Raw genomic sequence first — 26,252 nt, 5'->3', positions numbered from 1 at the left:
CTTAGTCATGTATGAGTCAGCATCCTCTTTATAGGTTTTAGGATTCAGTTTTTTGAGTTTTTGAAGAAAAGTCTCCCCTTGTGACATTTTCCAGTTCTGTCAAGAGTTTGAGATCAGGAAGAGGTAGCGGATGTCTAATTCTTTAAGTATTACGTTGGTAACCGTTTTGGTCAAGAGAGATTCAGCATGAAGTAGGCAAGGAGAAGCAGATTCGCAGTTCTCTTACTGAATGGACTTGAGGTAAAGCTTTGGTCATAGAGAGATGTGTGGAAGATCTCCAAAATATCATTTAGTTGAATGCTATGTTGCACGTGCACATGTGGTGCCTGATAAAATTCACTTTCCTTTTTTCCAAAGATAGATCAGCACTGCCAGAGGAGTTGACTCACTAGTTGTTTAAAATCAACATTTACTTACGTCCATACAACCACAGGATCAACCTTCATACGTGCAGCTGGCACTAGCTGGGGCCTGAAGCTTTGCAACGAAAAGCCCTAACATTCAGACTGTTCCCAGGAGGGAAAAATATATGTTGTGAGATTTCAGCGAAGGTGAGTTACAGATGGAATGCCCCTGGAGACTCTCAAGTCTGGTTAAGTGAGTCATGGAGGCAGATGCTACAGGCTAGTCACCAGTGGGAGAAACAAGATTCCAGGCCAAGTGCACCCTCTACTGGTCAGAAGAGATACCGAGCCTGCGCCTAGCTTGTATCACATGCTCTTTCTGTCCAACAGCTAAATTGGAAAAAGAGCTCTCATCGGGGTACGACATGATCTTCAGAAAGGTTGTACTTAATATTTTAAGAAATAAAATGAAGGACTGTAAGGAACATGGAAATGATAGAAGAAATAAGATGTAACTTCAGCCACGACCTTGCACTGGAGTGGGACAGGGCCAACTACTCTCAATCTTAACTCCGCTAATCCAGGGCCTCTTGGAGCTGCGCTGTAACTCACCTCATAGTCCATTGGCTTTAAATTTCATTGTATTTTTTCTTGTCTTTTCTTCCTTGATAATCCTAGGTAGTTGTCAAAGTGAATTTTGGTGAACTTTATGGAAGTGATATGTAAAATTGCTTTCTGCACAGCCCTGGAACCGTAACAATATTGAATGGTTTTAGCTCTCAAAAAAATTTTTTTAGGAAAGAAAAATCACTTCTAAGGTACATTAAGTGAGATGAATATACATATTTACCTTAGCCAATTGAAGGAAAAGAGGAAAAGTATCAGGCCTCTAAATTTTAGCCTAGAAAATTAAATACATACTCGAGTTCATTGTATTTTATATTTCTTTAGACTCGGATTATTACAGTGCCTTTTAAAAGCCTGATTCAGCCATGCAAAGGCCGTATAATTTACCGAAGGAAGAGTAAGAGCTAGTAGGCAGGTGCCAATGGTGGTACAGAGCCCAGCTCAAGGCCAAAAGACTTTTCCACAGGACAGCCAGACTTGGCAACAATGAGTAAATGTGACAGAAGGGCCTCTACTCTACAGCTTCTTTTTCTTCCAGTATTGGGCTTTGATGATACTGTGGACAAGAGTTCAAAATAGCCAAATTATGTTAGCAGTTGACCCAGAGGTAACTGAGTGTAGACCAATTTTGGCCTTACTCTCAGAAGTAAAGCAGCTTTCTCTAAGACACAGCTAGAAGCAGAAAATAATTTGATCAGGGGAGCAGGAGTGAATGGAAAGGCTGATACTTAACTACAAACTTAAGACTAAATCTGGAATCAAGTAGAAATGAAACTAAAGCTATCCATAGGTCTTGTCCAATTCAAAATTAAAAACAACTTGAGTGTTAACTATATATAACTATATATTATCAAACCTACAGGATGAAGGCCTGCATATTGTGGACTTAAGTGGTGATTTAGTCTTAGCTCAATTCTGGGGGGAAAAATATCCTGACTGTAAAACCAATCGGGAAAAAAAAAAAAAAAAAAACGGAGTTGAAAAACTCAGAGAATCTTTGCTGTGGCCCTTCCATAGACTCTACAGTCATTCTTGCTGCAATTAGAATCACAGAATTTCATAATGGGAAAGAGATTTAGAGCTTATCCAAATCCTTCCATTTGTTAGATAATAAAATGAAGCCCAGGAAGATTACGTAACTTCCTCCGGCTCCCACTACCACCTAGGGAATGGTGTCTCCCTGGAGACCAACCACTTTATCCAGGCAGTTGCTCATTGCGGTAGCCAGCCAGTGAGGAACGGAAGCCTCCTGCCAAACAGCTGAGTGAGTCTGGAAGTAGCCCTTCCAGTGCCAGCCAAGCTGCACATGGCTGTGGCCCCAACTCACAGCTTGACCATAACCTCGTGAGATTCTGAGTCCAAAGCAGGCAGTTAAGCTGCTCCCAGATTCCTGACCCTCAGAAACCGGGTGAGGTAAGTCCTTGTTTTATGTAATATTTGGGGATAACTATTCATGCAGCAATAAATAAGCAACCCTCAAAGCTATGACAATCACATTTTTTTTAAATGCTTGGGGGACACACATAGTATAGGGCAGAGAAGCTACATACCTCTACTACAACACCAGAGATTTAAGCTAACAGGCACAAACTATTCAGATCTTTTAAATAGGATCATGAAAGAATCTTCAAAAGGAAGGAAGTCCTTTCTAATCTGGCAGGGACACATCAGCAGGCTAGTCACGGAAAGACTTGATGTTGCTGGGTCACTTTCTACATTGATGTAATATCGCCTTTCTCACCTTTCCTTCTCTGGGACGAGGTTCTGTTGTGGGACGGTTCAGTGAAGAAGCTCATTCATATTGACCTAAGGAACTCTGAATCTAAAGTGCTAAGCTCTGTTGCTAACAAACAGGGATGCAAATATCAGGGAGATCATTCCTAAATGGGTACAGCAATAAATCCCCATGACCAGTTACCCCCAAACGAAAAGGACAATCCGTTTAAAATGTTATGCACAATCAAGAGTGATTGCTAGGGACGGTCTCTCAGAGTGACATAACCTGTCAATACTTCTGGATCTATATCAGAAACAACGAATGACTCCCATTAGACCCCGAAAGAAAATGCATAGGACATGAGAAACTCTGGGAACATTTAGAATACTGGTAGAGCTGCAGACACCTTTAGAGAAAAGCCTCCTTGCTGACCATTTTTGCCAAACACAGTCCTCTGCTCCATTCATAGCTGGACTTTGCTGAAGCCAGGGGTGATTCAGGAAGCTGGGTAGTCTCCTGCTTTCTGCCAGTCCAAAGCTAACTGCCCTTTCCACATTTCCTGCATCCTGAGCCCTCAAGTAATTGCTCTGTGAAGTTAACAATGTCAGAATTCTGATTTGCATCTTAGTCTAAGATACTGTTGGCAGACTAGCTTGTGCTTTTTTGTTCTCTCAGAGAACACTGAACATGAGAGTTTATTTTCCAAGGCCTGTAAAAAAAATTTTCTCACAGATTCCCCCCCCCCAACCCCCCCCCCCCCCGCCCCGGTGGCTAAAAATTCAGATAAACAAGAGACATATTTCCTAAAACAAGATGTATTGCAGATGTTTTCTTACAGTTTTGAGATACGGCCTTCTGAGGCTCCATACTCAATCCAGTGGATTCCAAACCTAAAATGGTTAAGTTCAAGAGGAAATAGATGTTGGGTGTTAGAGTCTGTTCTAAGATGATCAAATTGGAGAAAAGTTATTAAAACTGTATGACTGGATCTGGTCTTAGACTTTTAAATAAGTTTAAGACAATAGGATTGCTGCAGGTGGCAAGGAAACAACTTCCGGTAAGTTCTGTGTCGTTAATCTTGGATGGATTTCAGCAAGAGGCAAACTTAAAGACCCATGGGGTTCATCTCCTTCTCTTGTGGAGGCTGAATGGGCGGGAGGATAAGACCACCTTTCTTACGCAAGAGAGCAATCTCTTCCTTTAAGGCCAAAATCCTTTCTGCCTGGAGTTGGATCAGTTCAGTGACCTTCTCTTTTGCCACAATGTCTGCTTTCCGAGGGCCCTGGAAGGCATTGCCCTGTTGAAAGAAAACACCTCCCTGCTTTCAGCATCACTCGGAATGTGAAAGATTCCCCATTCTTCCTTTAGGGGTGCCTATCTTACAGTCAACTTAAACACCCCTTACTCCTTATTTTAAGGGGCCTTCAATTCTTCCATTGAAATCCTACCATTAGAAATGTTGCCCTTCTGGCCTAATGAGTAGCTCTTAAAATGAAAATCCCATCAAGCTAGCTATCCATCATTCCTACTGTAGAGGGCGCAGCACTGGAACCATAAAGGACAAGGTACCGCCTTTTTCTATGCAGCCCATATTTTGTTTTCCAAAAAGGAAATCTCTTTATTTCCTCATCCAGTCCCTCCCTTTGTCCAGCCAACTTCTGCTCATGCTTCAGACATCACGTTTAGGCATCCTTTGTCCTGTGGACTAGATTAAGATTTCCTGTTCTATGGTCTTTCAGAACATCCATCACATTATCACTGTGATTATGAGATTGAACCATTTAAGTTTATATCTGAGACTCGTTTTTAGGTTGAAAAAATAGGCAGTTTCATATATAGTTCAACCTAAATGCCTGTTTGAGGTCTTTCTTGAAAGATCTTGTGCTTTTAAGAGATAGGTGGCTCTTACCACTCTACCCAGCACCTTCCTGAAGCATGTTACCATAAGTATAGGCTCAAAAAGCTTTGAACGCACATTTAAGAGAAGAATATAACAATGTAGTATCTGCTCTGCTTAGAGCTGAGGCAGCCATCATGTGACTTTGAAAGAAAGACCAAAGAATCACTGAGAGAATCAGAGAGATTCTAGCCCTGGCATTACAGACCCACTAAACCCCAAACCGTCAGTCATTACCTCCAGACTTCTTGTTAAACAAATAAGGGTCATTTTCCTCAAGTTACTCTCCAAAGGTTTTTTAGCTACTTGTAGCTAAACCCATGCATCAGCTCATAGCATCGCTCCAGCTAGTCACTTTGAAGTCACCTTAACTTTCTTAACTTAGACCTTTTCTAGGACGCTTAAAGAAAACAAAGAAAAGGGAAACAATGGGCATTTTTGCAAATACTATTGTAAGAATATGACATATTTTAAAATGTCATATATGTGTTAGGTTCCTAGAGGTCACCTCACTTAGGTGAACCTTAAACCTGGTGAACCTGTATGAAATAAGAGTTATCCACCATATACTATGTATTATGTCAGGCTCAATAAATATTATATAAGAAATTATATAAATTTATATATATTTCAATAAAAATTATATAAGAAAAACTTAAAAGCCATAAAAAGTAACTAGTGTTTTAATAGGTAACACGAGATCCTACAATTACGGATACCCACTTTAAATCAAATGAAATAAATATTAGGAATGGGTCTTTGACACCAAATTTAGGGATTATGTTGGTGTCATTTGTACCTAAATAACCTTACTTCTCCAGGGCTAAGGCAAACTCCGTAGATTAGTACATATGTAAATTCGTGGTACCAAAAAGGCATACAATAAAGTTAGCCCCTCAGGCTCATTTATAAAGTAGGTACTGGCAACTTCATGTCCTCAGGGACCCAGGTGGACTGGAAGAGGTCCAGGATCAAGGTTTGTTTAAATACTAGCACTTGTTATTCTTGTGAATAGCTAAGTTTACAGAGCTTCCCCAACTCTGACAAACGGTCTGAAGAAAAGAAACATACCTGCTGGTTCTGTAATGTATTCAGTCGAGAATCAAGTTTCTTCTTATCAATGCATAAATCATTCATCTGATGAAGCTTTTTGGTGTGTTCCTTTGTCTTCATCATCAACTCCCATCGCACTTGAGCAATCTTTTCCTGCCAGGGCAGGAAGATGCAAAATGAGTTGAGTAAGAGAAGAAACAGAAAAATACATGTCCAGATTTGATCAAACCATTCAGCAAATATGCATATGGAAAAATAGAAATCAATATGAAAATGCAACCAGAGCCAACTGCATTGGCTCTGGCTCAATTAGAGAAAAGAAGAATGTAGGTATGCTCGAGGATACAAGGAGGTAAAAATAAGATAGGCATAGAAGTGCTTCATTGTTGAAGAATGAAATCAGTATGCATAGCGAATGTTGCTATTCATTACTTTAAAGGAAGAATATTAATTTAAGCAGCAAACTTTCATATATTGTTCTTTCCCCAGTCTTGGCCCAGGATTCTCAAGTAGCCAGCTTGAACAGCCATATACCTCCTAGTGGGTTGTCTTTGTTCTCTTACTGCTCCAAAAAAAAAAAATTTTTTTTTTAAAGATTTTATTTATTTATTCATGATAGTCACACAGAGAGAGAGAGAGAGGCAGAGACATAGGCAGAGGGAGAAGCAGGCTCCATGCAGGGAGCCCGATGTGGGATTCGATCCCGGGTCTCCAGGATCGCGCCCTGGGCCAAAGGCAGGCGCCAAACCGCTGCGCCACCCAGGGATCCCCCCAAAAAAAAAATTTATACTGTACATATTATCTCCAGCATGCCCCTGAAAATCTTGGATAAGCAAACATGAGACAAGATAACACTACGAACCTCCTTCCCACCCCATCTACTGATGAGGTCAGACAAAAACTGGAGGTGTCACAATGACTTGGGAGCTTATAAAACCTTTATAAAAGCTCCTATCTTTGAATCTGGCTCTAACTGGGGCACCGTCTCATCTTATAGCTCAGGGAACAATGTAGGCATTAACATCTAGGACCCTACCAGCTAAAGAGTCCATACCTGGTTATAGAATCTATTGCTTAGAGAGATTTTCTAATTTCCAGATACGAACAGCATGCAAAAGCTATAGGGAATACTACAGTTGGGATCTCAGGGCATAGTGAGTGATTCCATCTCTAACACTGTCAGAGCATTTATTTGTATATTAATGTAGATCTCAAAGTGGAATCTTTGTCATTATCCATGCCATTGTGTCATATTTCCATGTACCCAGGACCCCAAAACCTAGTGCTGGTGCTTTCACCCCAAGACAGGCAAGTCCCTTCAACTAAGTGAATGATAAGAATGCTGAGACAGGCTTAAGATCATGGGGGAACCCAGCAGGGCTCACAGACTCGTCTCCGGCTGCACCGATGCTTCACAGGAACCACTGACAGCATTTCTTGCCTCAGCCCATGTTCAGCCAAGGTGCACCACCTGTGCTCTCAGCCATACCTCCCACATCTTCATTTCCTTTGCATTCAGTAGCTCCTTTCGAATCTTTCTGATCTTTAGCTCTTCAAGTGTAGTATTCACGGAAAGTGTCTGAAGGGCTTCTAGGTCGATCACACGGCCAAACTTGCTGATCATTAGTTGGCGGACCGTTTCTTCCATTTCTAAAAGAAGAAATCACTGTCTTAGGTCGTTCAGTGGCTCCCATTGATATTAAATGAACAATACGAGTAGCAACAACATTCCAAAGAGCAGCTTTTGCAAGAGGATGGTAAAGATTTTATGTTACCAGTTGATTTTTCCTCTGTGACTCTTCACCTGCTCCTTTCCTCACTTAAAATGCCCATTCCTGTGTCATCGTTTCATCTACTTGAAAATCCTATGTAAAGCAGACTCCGCTTTCCCGATAGCTTCCATGCTCTGCTGGTGCCCCTCCTCAGACTGTTAACAGGTCCCAATTGAACTAGGAACTCTTCAGATTTTTTTTTATTACTGATCTCTATAACATCTAGTGTTAAGAACAAAGCAGGCACCTAGAGGAAATTTCTATCGTACTCCAAGTGAAAATTAAAGTCTGATTCTCAAACATTCCAGGCTCACTCTCATCTCAGTTCCCACTGACTGGAATATTCTTCCCCAAACAGCCATATGGATCGCTCTTGCCAGCACATTTTCTGAAAGCAAGTTGTAAGATGGGTATAAGGCTCATACCAATACACTCAGTTCTGAGGGGTAACCAAGAGCAGGTCCTTGCCCTCTAACCAGGAAAGAACACACCTTACCAGGTATGGCACATTTCCAGGGAGCAGTTCCTTGCTCCTACGGACCCAATCATTCTCCTTTCCAGTCCCTTGTTAATTTTTTTTTTCTTAGCAACGCTCTCCATCTAATATGCAATATATCTTACTTTTGTTTACTGTCTTTCCTCAACATGAAAACACAGTAACATCTGGGGGAAATTCCATTTGTGGGGTCTGAGGTCCCCAAGAAAATGTAACCTTGCAACAAGACTTTCTCAGTCTCCAGACTGTCCCCCAAGTGAAGTCTGAGGCCCTAAAGTATAAGATGATACAATTATGCAATGGTGTGGAAGTTTGTATTCTGACGTCATTGTTGCAGTTGAAAATAATAGTATAACTGGTATGGCTGCTATTGTGCATGATCCAAGGAGGGGCTATTCACTTGTATTCTATGTGAGCGCAGTCCCCATGGACTTATCTAATGTGGAGACCATGATAATCAGTGACGCAAAAACAAAATGATGGTTAAGATTATTTGCAAATGTGTGCTAGTCTGTGGCTGCCTGCTTGGCCTCTCAGTAAGAACCTTAACTCCCTCCAGCTAGTGTCCTCTCCATCACAACTTCATGTACTATGACATGGACTCTGGTCCTTGCCATTCCCCCTGTGGAGTCAGCCTAACACCCTTCTCCTGACTTGATTATGCCAACTAGTGTTCACTGGGCACATAAAGCCTTCTGGAATGTTTGCCATGTGCCTTCTCCATGGCTGAGAGCTGTGTTCTCCTTGGAATGAAGTGAACATACCCCTTTCCCACCACCATGTTCTCGACTCTCCTCTTCTTGCTCACTAGGTCTTTGGAGGGAGAAAGGCAATAACAAGCGAACTGTGGTGTTTCTCATTACTGCTAAGCCTTTGTTCTTTGGCTAACAGAAAAGGAAGTCATTCTTAGATCACCTTCGGAGATCCATCTTTAACGAGACTCACAACTTGCTTTCCAGAAAATGGGGCGGCAGGGGAGGGGGAGAAAGGACTGAAAGTTGCTGAATAAAACTTATACCATGTGGAACTAGTATTCCCTTTTATTTCTATTAACACTCTGAAAATTTGAATACTTCATCTTCACACATTTTCCCAAACTAAGAGTTTACCCAAACTGAAACAAACTTCTTCCCTTGTGTTCATACTGGTCTATTCCTTGTTTTGATGAATAATACTTTTTTTTTTTAGTACTTTCAAATATAAACAACATTCATGGCCTACAGAAGCCAGAGGAATGTGAAGTACATGAGAAACACTGGAACCTCAAGGCTTACACCTGAGAAAACTCTGTGTCTCAAATAAGTGTTACTTAAACATGCAGTCCTAATGTGTATTTTCTTTTTAATTTTATAACCCAGCCACCCGTGAAGCCAGAACATCAACACAAACTGGAAACTGGCCTCTACATTCCAAGCAACTTGGATTGGTTAACTAGTTGACCACAATAGGCTTCCCATTTTTTTTCTTTTTCAAATTAAATTATACATATTTTTTATTCAATTGTGGTAAAATATACAACATAAAATGTATCATTTTAAGCATTTTTATTGTACAGTTGTGTGATATTAAAGTAGATGCTAAGGTGTTGGCAATATTGTTGTTTTTAAAGTTGGAAACTTCACAACTTACGTTTGTGTTCCATATGTCAAATATTCAAAATATATTTTAAAGGCTAGTAATCTTTATACTGTGCATCATATAATATCCACAACTCCAGATAGATTAAAAATGCAAACATGAAAAACACTACTAATAGAGGAAACTGTGGACAAAATATCTTTATGATCTCAAAACAGAAAAGGATTTCTTAAACAAGACATACACACAGATACAATGCACAAATCATAAATAAAATTAACTATATTAAGATTTTCAATGTCTACATCCCCAAAAGACACACTTAACAAAATAAAAGGCAAGTCACAAACTAGAAGAAACTTGAAGTGCCGTAAAAGAATATAGAAATAATTTTCTAAAATTAATAAGAAATAGAAGTAAAACATTGGTTAGGTATGTAATAGGCAAGTTACAGAAAAGGAAACACAAATAAATGGCAGATAAATGTATGTGAAGATGTTCAATCCCACCAGAATCCAGGAAATATGAATAAAAACCACAGTGAAATACAATTTAACATCCACCAGCCTGGCAAAAATATTAAAGTCTGACACCATCAAATATTCCTAGAATAGGGAGCCTAGACAATTCTCACTGCCAGGGAAGTGGCGGGAGGGGGGTGTGGAGACAAAATGGTACGACCACTTCAGAGAGCAGCCTGGCAATACACGGGAGCACCAGAAGTGCATACATCCTTCTCCAACCCAGACACCCCAGTCCTGGGGATTCACCTTCTCACGTGCACAGGGAGATGTGTACAAGGAGGCTTACTAGAATTCTGTTACTGTGAAAAATTAGAAACGCCCTTAATATCCATCAAGAGAAGACTGAAGAAACAAACTGTTTCAGAGTTCTATAATGGAATATTGTAGTAGTAAATAAATTATAGCAATATGGATACCTCTCAAAAATTGGTTTCATAAAGTGAACTGCAAAATAATATAATATTACATTTACAAACATGCAAAGTAGTTCCGTACGTTGTGTGTGGATACATACATATATGCATGTGTGCTCACCTGCCAGGTGACCCTGGGCAAGGGCTAGCAGGACAGTACCAAGAAGAGAAGGGGCGTCAGATGTATCTACAATGTTTTGGGTTTTTTTAAGCGTGGTGTCTAGTGCATAGGTTATGACGTTACTCTATATTTCATCCTGCATAAAACCTTTTAAACTTAAGATAACTAGTTTCTGTGATAAGAAATTTATTCTTTTAAAAGAAGAGGGTGACCATTCAGTGGTATCAGCAGAGCTGGTGGCTAGGAAGATGACAAGGAGATTCCTTGCTCTCAGTGGGTTCTGATTCTGTGATTACTTACCGCTTTCAAAGTCACTTAATGGTTCCCTCCCTTATTAATAGATAGTACGATATGGCCCGTGCGCTTAGTTACTCACTGCTTATAGTTTTTGCCATCTCTCTCTTTTCTCGGATAAGCTGTTTACGCCTCTCCCGGCATTCTTTGTTGAGTTTTTGCTGCTTGGCATTTTCCTCATGGAGCTGTGTGATTCGTTCTTGCAGCCGGCTCAAGGATTGGTTAGAAAAGACCAGGGTTCCAGAAAGATCACTAGGTATTTCTCCAAATACCACATGCTCTATCTATCAAAACAAAACAAAACAAAACAATAGAACCAAGATCAAACTAAATGTAAGATCATGGGAAGCACTTCTTTTTCTGTCCCTTATTTAGGTGATTGCCTTTGGATTTCTATCATTTCCCAGCACTGAGTAAAAAGCAGCAGTTGCCTTCAGATAGTAAGCCACATAATGTACCTGTAGGGACAGCAAATCTTACCCCCAGACCATGATATCTGCTGCATACTCATGGAACAAGCATTTCACAGTGGGCGTATTAGGCAAATTGCTACATATGGCTAATCCGGTTTGGATCAGATTACACAAAATATATTTGAGGCTGATCTGAGCTTTGTCTTCTAAAATACAGCTTCTTCTCTTTACCTGACAAAATGGGGTATGAAATGCACCTCTGCACTTTAATTAAGCTGTAATTCTAATGAGTGTGGAAGTGAACAAAGAGGGAAGAAAGAGAAAGGATATTTTCCTTTTCTCTTGCCCTCCCTCATAAACAAGCAGAGATTATGATAATTCTTGCATCATTAGTTCATGTCTATTTGAAGATGGTGTGAAAAGGAACATGTGTGTAAGATCCAAGACCTCAACTTCCAAGCCATTCCATTCTTAAGTCATAAGCTCCTTGGGGCACCTGGCTGACTTAGCTGGAAGAGCACTGTGACTCTTAATCTCAGGGTTTGAGCCTCATGTTGAGTTTGAGCCTCATGTTGGGTGTAGAGATCAGAAAAAAATAAATATAAAAAATTTAATCATAGGCTCCTGATTTCCTCAGACCCGAAATAATTAATTGGACTTTGGAATTGGTAACGGGCCACCAGAAAATATATATATTTGACTATTACTCTTTCATAACAATCTGAGAATGGATAAGAAAAGTTGGAGTGTCATTATTCAGGTAGAAATCTCAGCAAAGGGCTACACTTCTTCCCATCTTTTCTGGAAAAGCCTGGGTGTGGTGCCTCTTCTGCTCAGATGGTGGGGGCAGCTGGGGGGTGGGGGGTGACATGACATCCTCTCCAGACCCATCACCTGGTGGAGCTTGAGTGGAATCACAATCATCAGTTCATTCAGCCGCTGCTGCTTCTCTCGTTGGTAAGCCTCCAGGGCCTCCTCCGCTGCATTTAGGTTAGTTGCCACAATTTTTACCTGTGGAAATCCCCATGTGATAAATGTGATAAATGAGGACATCTTGGGAGATGAGTGGGACCTGCTCTGTTGGGCTGTGATTAAATGAATGATCCCAGTTTGCAGCCCAGGAATGTGTATTATTTTCTTCCTGCTAAGTCATGATTCATACTACTTTTTCAATCATTCCTGTGTCCCCAGAGTGGTAAATGTTTCATGAATAGGAGTTCAGAAGACATGTTCTATCTCCCTTTTATTTTCTGCATGAAAAGTAGCTCTCAGCATGGAATGTCTTTGTCAAGATGGTGGGAATCTCATTTGGTCATAAATGACCTCAAAAAACAAAAGGAAAAAGTCCTTTAAAGCAGCAAAACTACTAACTACAGTACTTATAAAGCACATTCTTCATCTTAAAAATTTGAAAGTTTTCCAAATCATTTCCTACCTGCAAGAGGAGAAGTAATTTATCAAAAATATTTGTGAATATGAATTAAACTATGTTGCCCTAGGAAAAAGGATTTAAGAGAGGAAATGAGCAAATAAGGCAGAAATCAAATCCATCAGCATAATTATACCAAAAGTTTAGCTTTATGTTCTCCAACATGGGATGCACATCCCCCAGAGGGTCAATAAAGTGATCTACTAGGGCACAGAGGGAAAAAAAAGATCAGTTTCTATTTCTATTTATTTTTATCTTATTCTTTTTCATTTCTGTTTTTGTGACTGTTTCCTAATATACAAAATATATTAGTATAATAGTTCATTAATATAATCTATAAATAAATATACATATATTGTGGACTTACATGCTCCACATTTTGTTCTTTACTTATAGAAGTATGTAATAAAAAGTTTGGAGATCAATGATTTAGGTAAAGAGAGTCCAATCTTCAAAAGAGTCAACAGCCTCCCCCACCACTATGCTTGAAGAGGAAAAACTTTTAACACTTAAATGTTTGTTCTCTGGGGAGAAGGCCTAACTTATGTCTTGCTATGAAACAGCAGTACAGTAGCTGTGAGGGGATAAATAGGTAAGCACACCATCATACTTTTTTGGATAATGCATCATGTTCTTTTCTGAGGTTTTCAATACTTTTCTTTTCTTCAACTAAGGCCTCCTCAATGTCCAACCTTTTCTCTCGAAGTTGAAGGGCCATTTCAAAAAGACCCACATCACAATCTGAAAAGACAGTCAAAATTAAAAGAAGCCCCATTGTTATAGAATGTACTAATATTAGAAGAGTGGATTTTGGAGCTTCAAAATTATTAATGACCATTTGTGAGTTCACTAGCACACTTTCACTCCACCTAGGGCTCCACCATTCCAGGTGGAAAAATTAATAGTATAAGTAATCATGATAGTAATTCTGATACGAGCATTGATGTTCTGAGCAGTACCATGAGCCAGGCTTTCTGTTTAGGCCCTTTATGTAACTCATCTCAGTCAAGTCTCCTAGGCTCTTGCAAGGTATGAACTATTTTTCCCACTTTATAGTTGAGGACCCAAAGTCTCAGAGAGGTCACATAGCTGATACATGACACAGCGGGATTCAGGTACAGTATTTCTCTACTAATTTCCACTATATCATGCCACAGTCACATTCATCCACAAAGCAATAGATAAAGTATGTGAAAATAAGAGTACTGCAATGGAATTTAGAAACCTTAGTTCTAGCCCTAGTTCTACCACTAAACTAGTTGTGAGACTATTTTCAGGCCATTTAATCTTGCTGTAAAATAAGAAGTTGCATTATAATCTTTTGAGCTCTATTTCACTTATACATATGATCTTAGAAAGACTCTTGTTTACAACATTAAAACAAGATTAAAACTTTATTTGAAATTAAACCTTAAAATTTGATTTAAAATCCATATAAGGTGGCTACAAAAATAAATTTCACATCAAAATGAAGTTATTTTTTCTGTACTGGACAATTCATCTTTTGAGACTATAAAAATATTGGTCTGGCTGTGTCAGACTGGTTTTACCAATGAAAATAGTGAATATAAATTGCTAAGCATCCCCAAGAACCTGGCACAAAGTACCCTCACAAAAAGGATTTTAAATATGAAAATTTGAATTGGTTTGTCAAAAAGAGAAACTTTGTAAAAAAAATAATACACAGATGCATGCATACACACACTTCAATCTGTTATTTCTGCATAATTTGACTTTGAACCAACTATGAGTTATCTGCAAATTATTTGTCATTCATAAAATGGCTGCCTAATGAAAAGAAAATAAATGATCCAGAGAGCCAAAAAAAAGCATTCATTTAACTATACTCCATACAACTTCACATGCTTCCCTTAAATTTTATTATGAGACAACTGAGAGACAAAAAAAAAAAAAAAAAGGATCTCCTCAGTGTTATCAATTCATATTCACACTTCACAGAGAACACATGCTTTTTATCCAACTTACTTGTTGGGCAAATAGAATCATCAAAAACTTCATCATCAGATCCAGACTCATCTTCACCACTCTCTAAGCTGGATTCTTCTTCACTTGATTCATCGCTATCTTCATCTTCATCTAAATAGAGAAGAAGGCATTTTAATAAGCAGAGAAGTTCCTGTGTTAATCTAAGTCTCAGATTTTAAAAATGAAGGTTTTTTAAAAAATAAGTTAGTCACTAGGAATATAATAGATAAGGCAGGCAATGAGTCAATATTTTTAGAAGAGTTTAAAATGGTTAAAGGCAATATTACCCAAAGAAATTTACAGATTCAATGCAATCTCTATCAAAATACCAATAACATTTTTCGCAGAACTAGAATGAATAATCCTAAAATTTATATAGAACCAAAAAAAAAAAAAAAAGGCCTTAAATAGCCAAAGCAATCTTAAAAGAACAAAACTGCAGGTATCATAATCCCAGATTTCAAGATATACTACCTAAGCTATAATAATCAAAACAGTTTGGCGTTGGCACAAAAATAGACACATAGATCAAGAGAACAAAATAGCCCAGAAATAACCCCACACTTATATGGTCAATCTATGACAAAGTAGGCAAGAATAAGCAATGGGGAAAACACAGTCTGTTCAATAAATGGTGCTGGGAAAACTGGACAGCTACCTACAAAAGGATGAAACTGGACCACTTTCTTATACCACACATAAAAATGAACTCAAAATGGATAGAGACCTAAATGTGAGATCTAAAACTGTAAAACTCCTAGAAGAAAACATAGGCATTAATTTCTTTGACATCGGCCATTGAAACATCTTTCTAGATGTGTCTCCTAAGGCAAGGGAAACAAAGCAAAAAGAAACTATTGGAACTACACAAAATAAAAAGCTTTTGCAGAGTGAAGGAAGTCACCAACAAAACAAAAAGTCAACCCAGTGAATGGGAGAAGATATCTGCAAATGATATATTCAATAATAGGTTAACATCCAAAATATATAAGGAATTTACACAACTCCAAAAGAAGAGAATAATCTGATTAAGAAATGGATAGAGAATATGAATAGACATTTCTCCAAAGATGACATCCAGATGGCCAACAGACACATGAAAAGATGCTCAACATCACTCATCATCAGGGAACTGCAAATCAAAACCACAATGAGATATATCACCTTATACTTGTCAGAATGGTTAGAATAAAAAAGACAAGAAATAACAAATGTTGGCAAGGATATGGAGTAAAAGGAACCCTCACACAGTGTTGGTGGGAATGTAAATTGATACCATATTTGTTCTGAAGGCAGACCAAATATGAGGTGGAAAATGGTACGGAGTTTCTCAAAAAATTTAAAATAGAACTACCATATGATCCAGTAATTCCACAACTTGGTATTTACCCGAAGAAAATGAAAAAACTAATTCAAAAAGATATATGCACTCATGTTTATCACAACATTATTTACAATGGCCAAGATACGAAAGGAGCCATTGTGTATGTGTGTATACACACACACACACACACACACACACACACACACACAATGGATTATTACTCAGCTGCAAAAAAGAAATACGATCTTGCTACTTGCAACAATATGGACCTAGAGGGTATAATGCTAAGTAAAATAAATCAGAGAAAGACAAATCCCATATGATTTCACTTACATAGGAAATCTAAAAAAGAAAAAAAAAAACCTAATGAACAACCAAAAAAAAAAGGAGAAACAGAACTATAAACATAGAAAACAAGTGGACGGTTGCCAGAGGGGAGAGGGGCCAAGAGATGGGCCAAATGTGTGAAGGGGAGTAGAAGGCACAAGCTTTCCAGTTATGGAATGAGTAAGTCATGAGATGAAAAGTGCAGAATAGGGAATACAGTCATTAGTATTATAATAGTGTTACATGAGGACAGATGGTGGCTGCACTTGTGGTGAGAGCTCAGTACAACATATGAAGTCATGGAGTCAATATGTTGTATACTTGACACTAATGTATGTAACATTGTGTATCAACTACACTTCAATCAAAAAGGATCTTAAAATAATAAAATTCTATAAAATAAAATAACCAAGTAAAAACAAACAAGCAAATAAATAAATGGTTGAGGACACAGACACCACAAACTCAAATGCCTGAAGAAGGTTGTGCAATTAATTTCAATGCATTGACTCAAAGAGGGTTGAGACCAAGCGGCCAAGCCACTTCTGCTGTGACCCACTTAACACATACTTGGTTTTACAGGGCCACAATTCCTAAATCATAGTGCCTTGAAAAAAAAAGATTTTCATAACTTATCTGAAGTAATGTTATTTATTATATTTATTTAACCAACTTAGTGTGAGTATTTGTGTCCTACTGCAGAAATAAGGAGTTTGATTGAGAGATCTTACATTAAACCCTCCCGGTGATATTAGTTGACAAAGACTCTATCCTTGTCCAAACTTGAGTCAGGCTCCTGTGAGTCCTCTTTCTGACCTGTAGTGCAACCATGAGCTCAGTCCTTGACCCACTTAGTCCAGTTTTAGCAAGAATCTTGCTGAGTCAGTTTAGTAAAAATCCTGCACCCTTGATATCCAACCAGATTCCTCCTTAATCCTTACCTTCACTATCTTTTCACTCTGGCTAATCTTTAGCAAAAATTCTGTTAGGTCAGTCTAACAAATTATCCTACCTCTTACTAATTTTTCATTCATTCACTCCCACCCTGCTCCTTGGCTATAAATCTCTACTCATTCTTGTTGTACTCAGAGTTGAGCTGATCTCTCTCCCCTATTATAAAATCCTATTGTAGTGATGCCCCTGAACAAAGTTTGCCTTATAGTTCTTTAGCAAGTGCCAGGAGTGTTTTCTTTAACAGTACCATATATAAAATATTCTATAAAATATAAAAAATACTAAAACACATCTGCCCCCCCAAGAGTTTCAGATATAGGATTGTAGACCTCTCCCACACAACTCTGCCCTATTTTCTTTTAAAACATCTTGAAGCCATCTATGAACCATAGTTCAACAATTGGCAATTTCTATCTTATGAAACATCAAATTAAGAATAAGATATGGACCTCATATTCTCTAGATTTCTTAAATGTATCTCTTAAAATTACTCTAAGTGGTCTGTACCACCTTATGAAATAAATGACCAAAGTTTAAAATTAGACTTTAAAATTCCTACACAGATTTCTTTTCAGGAAGACAAATTAGATCTACTTTTTCTTATTCCTCCTGCAAAATACAGCTAAAATATGGACATTGTACATAAAACAAACATAAGATTCTGAAAAAGGGAAAGAAGGCAGACCAAATATGAGGAACAATACTATGGTGAGTTTTTTGGGTCTTCCTTTTGCCTCCTATATATATCAGACTTAGAAATGAATAAGTTAGCAACCTGGAAACACCAGTAGGTGCAGAGAAACAAGACCCTGCTCTCTCTAGCCAAATGGCCAAGAAAGAGGCAGCCTAATGAGACAAAACTTTTAGACAATATCCTAACCAAACACCACAGGGAAAAAAAATACTATGGTCTCACTCCCATCCCCATCAGTAAAGGACAACCTAGACATCCACCCTTGCAAAGCTGCAGTGAAGCACCCAACATTCTCATCACCCAGGACAGTATCAGAGAAAGCCAAGCAGGGAACCAGGACATTTTGTTCCTGCTGGCTGGTAACCAGCCCTGCTCCCAAATCCCCACCAAGATATCTGTGAAGACCACATGGATAGCCCGGATTTCTACCTTCACCTGGCAATAACTAAGACTCACTTCCTCTTCCCACAAAGGTCATATCAGAAGAACCCTACTGAAAAATGGGAAAAAGAAGAGCCCTAGTGGAGAGTCAGGACTTTCACCATTTCCCAGAGGTACCAACGCCATCCCCACTATGTTGTCAGTAGACACTACATGGGGAACTGGAATTCCAGAACAAGGAGGTCCTCCTTCCGTTGAATCACAGTGAAGGCTGAGTACCTCCACCTGGCAATAAGAAATAGGTACCCATCCACCACTTTCTCTGGCCAAGCAGTGTTAGAAAAAGCCAAGAAAAAACAGAAGATTTAAATAAGATACAGAGTCTTATAACATGATATTGAAGTTTCCAGGTTTCAGCTGGAAGTCACTCATCATATCAAGTACCAGGAAGATCTCCAAATGAATGAGAAAAAAATAATGAATAAATGTCACTATTAAGATGACAGAAATGTTAGAATTATCTGACAAAGTATTTAAAATAGCCATGATACAAATTCTTTAATATCCTATTATGAACATACTTTAAGCAAGCGGAAAATACAAAGAACTAAATGGAAATTTTAGAACTAAAAATACAATAACTAAAATAGAAACTCAGTAGATGGGTGCAATAGCATAACAGAGGGGAACAGAGGAAAGAATCTGTAAACATGAGGACAGAACAGGGTGACAGGCATTGAAGAGGGCACTTGATGAGTTGAGCACTGGGAATTATACTATATGGTGCCAAATCAAACTTCAATTAAAAAAATAAATTATCCAGTTTGAAAAACAGAAAGAAAACTGAAAAACAAACATACCCCAAAATTCAGAGTCTCAGGGATCTATGGGACTATAATGAAAGGTCAAACATCCATGACATGAGTCCCAAAAGAAGTAAAGAGGACATTCTTAAAAGCGTTGAAGAAACAATGATTGAAAACCTCTCAAACTTGGCAGAAGACATTATCATACAGATTAAAGGAGTGAACTCCCATCAGTATGAACCCAAAGAATCTACTCCAAGACATATCATAGTCAAATGTCTGGTAACTAGAGACAAGAGGTCTGAAAGGCAATGAGAGAAGTGATACTGCACCTATAGGGGATGAACAATTTGAATATCAGAGGATTTCTCATTAGAAACCATGGAGGCCAGAAGGAAGTAACATAATATTTTTTAAATGCTGAAAGAAAAAAGTCAACCTAGAATCCTATACCTAGTAAAAATATCTTTTTGAAATAGGAAGTTAAGACATTTTCAGATTAAGGGAAAATAAAAAAAAGTTGCCACTAGTATACCTATCCTAAAAAAATGGATAAAGGAAATTCTCTAAACAGAAGGGAAATAATTTTTTTATAAAGGAACTTTGGGACATCATCAAGAAAAAATAAACATGGTAAGCAAAAATATGGGTAAATATAATAATAGGCTTCCTTCCTCCTTTTGAGTGTTTACATTATATTTGGTGGTTGAAGCAAAAAATATAACATTGTCTGATGTGGTTCTAGATATATGTAGGAGAACTGTTCAAGACAATTATATTGTGAATGGAGGAGATAAAAGGATGTAGAGACAGATGAGTATTCTATATTGACTTAAACTGGTAAAATGGTGGTCTGGGATAAATTGAGTATATATAATGTAATTTATAAAGCAGCCACTAAAAAAGTTATACAAAGAGATACACTCAAAAGTCTAGGTAAAATTAAAATGGAATTACAAAAATTTTTCAAGTAACCCATGGGAAGGCGGGAAAATGTAGAAGATCGAAAATAGAAAAAAAAAACCTACAACAATTAAATGGCAGACTTAAGCCCTAATAATATTAAATGTAAATGGTTTAAATACACCAATTAAAAGACAGAAGAGATAAAAAAAAAAACCATTAACCATGTACTGTCTACCAGAAGTTCACTTCTAATATAATAACATAGTCAAATAGAAAGTAAAAGGAGAGAAAAGATATGTCATGCAAACAATCAGAGCCAAGCAGGACTGGTGATATTAACATCAGATATAGTAGACTTTAGAGCAAAGAAAATTACTTTAGACAGAGAAAGAACTTATATAAAGATAAAAGTGTCCACCTAATCAAGAAGACATAGTAATCCTGAAAGTGTATGCAATGGTCTGCAGTTTGCTTTTTTTTTTTCCTTTTTCTGTACTGTCTTTGTCTGGTTTTAGTTTTAGGAAAATACTGGCTTCACAATATGAATTAGAAAGTCTTCTCTGATTTTCTGGAAAATAATGTGTATGGTAGTAATTCTTTCAATGTTTGGTAGTGTTCTCCAGTGAATCTATTTGGACATGTAGATTTCTTCAAGGGAGTCTTAAAATTACAAACTCAAATGTTTTTAATATACCTATGGAAGTATTCAGATTATCTGTTTCATATTGGGTGACTAGTGATAATTTATATTTTTGTGTGTGAAATTGGTCTATTTCATCTGAGTTGCCAAAATTTTTTTTTGAGTTGCCAAATTTATGTGTGTGGGGATGTTCATTGTGGTTCCCTGTTATCTTTTTAATACCTGCAAAGTCTATAGTAATATCACCTATTGCATTCTTGATATTAGTACCTTTTTTCTTATTTTCCTATTTTTTTTAGACACTTGCTAGAGGTTTATCATTTTGGTCTTTTTGAGGATTAAACTGGATAAGTTTGAATAACTTTGGTTAAGTGATTTTTTTAAGGTTATTTTCTGCTTTCAGTTTCATTGATTTCTGCCCCTATCTTTACTATTACCTTCTTCTGCTCACTTTGGATTTATTCTGAACATATGTTTTTAGGTTTTGAGGTGTGTGAATTATTGACTTGAGACTTTTTCTCTTTTCTAATTTAGTGCTATAATTTCCCTCTTAACACTGCTTTAGCCAGATTCTACAATTTTTGATAAGTTGGGTTTTCATTTTCATTCATGTTACTGCAGTTTTATAATAACTTTTAAGACTCTGGGACCTACAGCTCAGCAAAGAGTTCTTAGACTTTGACACCAAAACAAGATCCAAAACAAAACACCCCCAAAACCTAATAAATTGGACCTCAACAAAAATAAAACCTTTTGCTCTGTGAAAGATCCTGCTGAGGGAATGAAAAGACAAGCTACACGATGGAAGAAAATATTTGCAAAGCACTTGTCAGACACAAGACTAATGCCTAGACTATACAAAGGATGCTTAAATCTCAAGAGGACAAAAGTAAAAATCCTAATCAAACGTGGACAAAAGACATGAAGAGATATTTTACCAAAGAGGACATCCAGTTGGCAAATAAACACAAGAGAAGATGTGCTTCTTACATGAAACTACCCCTAAACTATCTTGGACCAGATACACACACACACATACACACACACAAAAATTAACTCCACAGGGTTAGAGACCTACAGGTTTATATCCTCTCCCCTTCAACCCACAGTACCCTCTGTCTATGTCGTAGGAACAAAAAGTGTCAAATACATCCTTAGTTATTTCTCTATTTCATGCTAATGAGAAAAAATTAGACCATATGTTAAAAAGAATTTCAAACCAGCATCTCCTTCAACCTCTTTTTTCTTCACCCGCTTAATCCTCTTTTTTAGGACCTTCATGAGGAAATTAGCAAATTTATTGTTTTCTCCAATGGCTGCTTGGAAACCAGCATAGAGTGCTTTTTCTTGGTCCTGGAACTTGGCAATTTCATTTTTTTTCTCTTCCATCTCCTTAAGAGTTTCACTTATTTTCCACTAAATGAACAAAAACAGGAATAGGTGGCAAAGTATTTCTGGTAAACCAGGTTCAGAGAACAATGTATATTATACAAGGTAAGGTTACAGTTCACAAACATTTTTTTAACCTTCTTAATGGAAGTTTACATTTCTAATGTTTGCAGAGCCATCCATTTCCTCGATTAAAATTTTATAATTCTTTTGTAAAAACCAGTTAAGTTCAGAATCAGATAAGATCAGCTTTTTAATGTTTAGCTTCCTCAAAAAATCTAAATGAAATGAAATTTTTACTGTCAGTTAATATTTTTGTATGTGTGGCCTCAAAAACAAAAGATGTTTTTCATATGAATATATAACAAAAACACACCTCATCTCCTAGTGCAGCAGATATACCTTAAAAATGATGCTACTATTCAGTATGTAATATCTATTTGATGGAATCCTTCTTGTTTCAAGACAAAAGTTGGGTGGTATAATTTATCTCTTTAAATTTAACACATATATAACAAATAAACTTATTTTCCTCTGATACTCAAATATTACCATGAAACTATCACATTTTAGGAACTAGTCAACTTCTTTTCCAAGTATGTTCAGAAGGATAACATATAATCAAAACTCAACTTTATAGGATAGCTAGTTACAATTAAAATGTACTTTGAAATTTGTAAACTAAATAGAAGGCTCACTTTTGAAAAGTTATTCACCCACCTTACAAAACATCAGATCAAACTCACCATAAAACCTAATTCGCTTCTCTCTGATCAAGAATACCAAGAGCCGAGCCAGCAGGAGTAAGAGGGGATTGGAGGTGGGGGGAGGATAAGGGACAAAGGGTGAGAGGAGGATCAGAACAACAGGGGAAACTAAGCTGAGAAGATGAAGAAGGAAACAAAGAATCGAGTCCTCTCCATAACTAAAGGACACAGCCGGCCCGGCCAGCTTTCTCCTGCCCTTTCATACCTGCATATCCTGCTCTTCTTTGTCTAATGAATTAACACGCTCTTGAAGTATGTTCTCCTGTTTCTCAAAATTCTTGAGGAGAAGCATTTCTTGAAATAATGTGACATGATGAAGGTCAGATAATTTCATCTGAGTATCTAGTTTCAGTTTTTGATGCCTCAGGAGACGGAGTTCTGCATCAAAAGTGACAATCAGTTCTTTGATCTGTGGTGGAAAAAGATTTGAGTGTATGTTAGAACTTAAGAACAGATTAGTATTTTTAAGATTATCTAACAATACTGATTTGTTTAGGTAAAAGCACTTTCTCATTAAACTGTCATTATGGAGAATGAATTATATGGGCTCACGTGTGTGGATGCGTAGTTCTATAAATCAATTTATCAATATTATGAAATTTACTTACATAAAGTGTTAGGGATTCTGTAACTATAGCCCTGCCAGCTATTTCTTTGCCATGATTAAGCCATCAATCGAGACTGCCCTTCTTGCTCTATGGTACGGTTTAACTCAGAGACTATGAGTTCTTTGTGTGTAGTGTTTCTATCTGCCTCCACTTTACCCCACAGTATCTCTACGTTGCCTTTCATACAGGAAGCAGTAAATATTTCCCTCAACTTCTTATTTTGAAAAATTTCAAACATTTCAAATGGTGATTTAATTTATTACAGGGCTGGGATAAAATTGAAGTATCCCAAGCCCTGGGCCTAGCTAGACCTCATCCTACTGCCATCCCAATGATTTTAAATATTTGGTTTTGCTCTGATTTTGGCACAGCTTCTTCCTCATCCCATCCCAAAGACAATGAAGAGATCAAAAAAGAGTCCCAAGGACTGGTTCTCCTGAGGAAACTAGTACAGTGGGTAGAAGACAAACCATTCCAAATTTTTCATTAGGCTGTGCTTGATGGGAAGCCTCAACAACCAAAAACCCATAATGAGGGAGGGCCCAGCCTGTGGCTAAGAAAAAGGAAGCGATCTGTGGGTTTGGGACAGTGACGCTACTGTTAGAGAATTTGAGAACTGAGAAAAAAATTAAACTTTTACTTATGTATGTTTGTAGACTAAGTGGGGTCCTCTTCAATGTTTGTTCAACAAGTTTGAATTATTTTTAAATTTCTTTTGAGGCAGGACTATATTTTTTCAGTGTAACACCATTCCAAAATTGTACCACATAGATGTTGAAATTTGTAAGGCTCACACTTGTTTTGCTCTCACTCACCTGATAGCCTATAAGCTTTATGAGGATAGAGAGTATGCCTGGCTTGAGTATTACTGCATCCCTGCTACCTAACTAGCACTGTTCTTGCACAAAGAATGAACAATAAATATGTTAAGTTGATACCATAAATAAATTAGTTACAATTAAATCGATCAAACTTTTTACTAAATATTACACGTCTGGCATTTTCTAGACACTGCCCGGAAATCCAAGGACAATTCTATGTGGTCTTTCTCTCAAGAACTGTGTAACCTAATTTGCAAGACAAAATGAACGCATATGAGCACTAAGTAATGTATAGAGTTGCTGAATCACACTATATAGTACATCTGAAACTAATCTAACACTGTATGTTAGTCATACTTCAATTAAAAAAAACTTAGCACACATAAAACAGCAAGAAAGATAAGTGGAAAACATGAGGTGCTGCTTATAGGTGCAATTGGAGTTTAGAAAAAAGAGAAGTATGTAATATGGACAGGAGATTTGGAACTGGGCTGAGTTTTGTATGATGACTCACGTTTGAAAGGAAATCATTGCAGGTGGGAGGAAATAGCAAAGGAGAAGGCAAATATAAAATTCAGAATGAGGGTGGGGGTTAGGGGTGGGGAGGAGCAGGAAGAGTGAGAAAGCAAGGCTGACAAAGTAGAGATAACAAGTGAAGAATACATTTTGGAAGCTATAGAGAGTGTCTTTACAGGTGAAGCTGGGCAGACACTGAGGAAGGGGACTCTACAAAGTTGGCAGCTGGGAGCTATCTATCCAGCAAAGGCCCTTTGCCTTCCAGATTCAGAGCACCTCTACAACTGGCCCCAACCTGGTCTGATTTCCTAGAAATAAAAATAGATGCCATTCCAGCTCCAGAACAATTTTGAAGCCAGTCATCACCATGAACATTCCCACTAATGAGGCAAATCACACATTAGAGAAAGGAGGATGTAAAAAAGCAGAGGGTGCCCCATTTTCTCTGGGTTTTTAACATTATGTTCCATCGAACATCTGAAAGATGTTCCATTGCTTCCCCTTTACCAAGACTTCAGTTAGATGCCAATTAATACGGATTTGCTCTTAATTCTTAGCTTTGCCCAAAGCAAAACATTTAAAAGCTCTGAAGTTCTTGGGCAGAGCACAATAATTATCAGAAGGCCAGGGATGGGAAGGAAGCTAAGCCTTCAGTGAGCTGTGGGCCAGTCAGGGCTTGGGAAAGATTATCTTAGAGAAAATTTAAATTAATAAATAAGAAAGTAGATCTAGTTCTTCCCTGCTCTTCTCTCTTTCAGCTTTAAAAAGGCAGTTTCATCCCTTACCCTGTTGGTTAAATACTGTTGCATGTATAAGTGTTTAATCTCGTCCCTTTTCATAATCTCCAGCTCTACATCAATCGGATCTACTTTTTCAAATTCTGATAACTTTGCAGTGTCTGCACTGGATGCTGATGCCTTTGATGATTTAGACAATGAATCTGTTGTCAAATCACCATCCTTTCTAGAAGAGAGTTTAAGGAATCCTCCAGCTGAGCCTGCAGACTCTCCCTGTTCCAGTTGGTGGGACTTTTCATCCTGAATCTGCTGTTGCTTAAAATTTAGGAGAATTTCTTCATCATACTGAAATCTCTTTTCTGGAACTTCTTCTGGGTATATCTGTGGGACTTCAGGAATAGGAATATGCTTGGATATGTGAAGAGTTGCCTGGATGGTCTTCAGTTCTTGAACCAGGCACTGTATTTCCTCGATGACAGCCACTTTAAGGTCTCGTAGAGAGATAATACATTTGTTCATGTTCTTTTTCTTTGAATGGGCCTGATAAAAAGAACAGAAGGAAAAAAATGACAGCCCACTCACAAAGAACAGTTTGAAATATGATTTTTGTCCCTTGACTGGTATGCCTAGCAAAAATCCATGATAAAATTTATCTAATCATTCCTATTTACTACTACTAAGTCACTCTTTACTCTAGCTTTTAGGCTGTTTCCCATTT

At 37.7% G+C, this 26,252-nt stretch overlaps 1 protein-coding gene across 11 annotated transcripts in view; it reads right to left on the bottom strand.

Moving 5' to 3' along the window:
• Nucleotides 1–3,485: 3,485 nt before the first annotated feature.
• CFAP44 (cilia and flagella associated protein 44) overlaps nt 3,486–26,252 on the bottom strand; it is a 126,439-nt gene continuing 103,672 nt past the window's right edge. For 9 of the 11 annotated variants that reach the window (XM_077884497.1, XM_077884492.1, XM_077884500.1 and 6 more), the window contains 10 exons: nt 25,583–26,074; nt 23,058–23,261; nt 21,917–22,112; nt 14,665–14,775; nt 13,289–13,419; nt 12,144–12,260; nt 10,919–11,120; nt 7,128–7,288; nt 5,657–5,791; nt 3,486–3,985 (listed from right to left, as the gene is read on the bottom strand). In XM_077884497.1, coding sequence (XP_077740623.1) covers nt 3,794–3,985; nt 5,657–5,791; nt 7,128–7,288; nt 10,919–11,120; nt 12,144–12,260; nt 13,289–13,419; nt 14,665–14,775; nt 21,917–22,112; nt 23,058–23,261; nt 25,583–26,074 — 1,941 coding nt within the window. In that variant the 3' untranslated portion in view covers nt 3,486–3,793. Of the gene's footprint in view, nt 3,986–5,656; nt 5,792–7,127; nt 7,289–10,918; nt 11,121–12,143; nt 12,261–13,280; nt 13,420–14,664; nt 14,776–21,916; nt 22,113–23,057; nt 23,262–25,582; nt 26,075–26,252 lie in introns of those variants that run through there. The other 2 variants (XM_077884501.1, XM_077884502.1) reach the window with 2 other exon arrangements.

The sequence above is a fragment of the Canis aureus genome, chromosome 35, assembly GCF_053574225.1.
Source record: "Canis aureus isolate CA01 chromosome 35, VMU_Caureus_v.1.0, whole genome shotgun sequence".
NCBI classification, from domain to species: Eukaryota; Metazoa; Chordata; class Mammalia; order Carnivora; family Canidae; genus Canis; species Canis aureus.
This window is presented reverse-complemented; position numbering and strand designations above follow the sequence as displayed.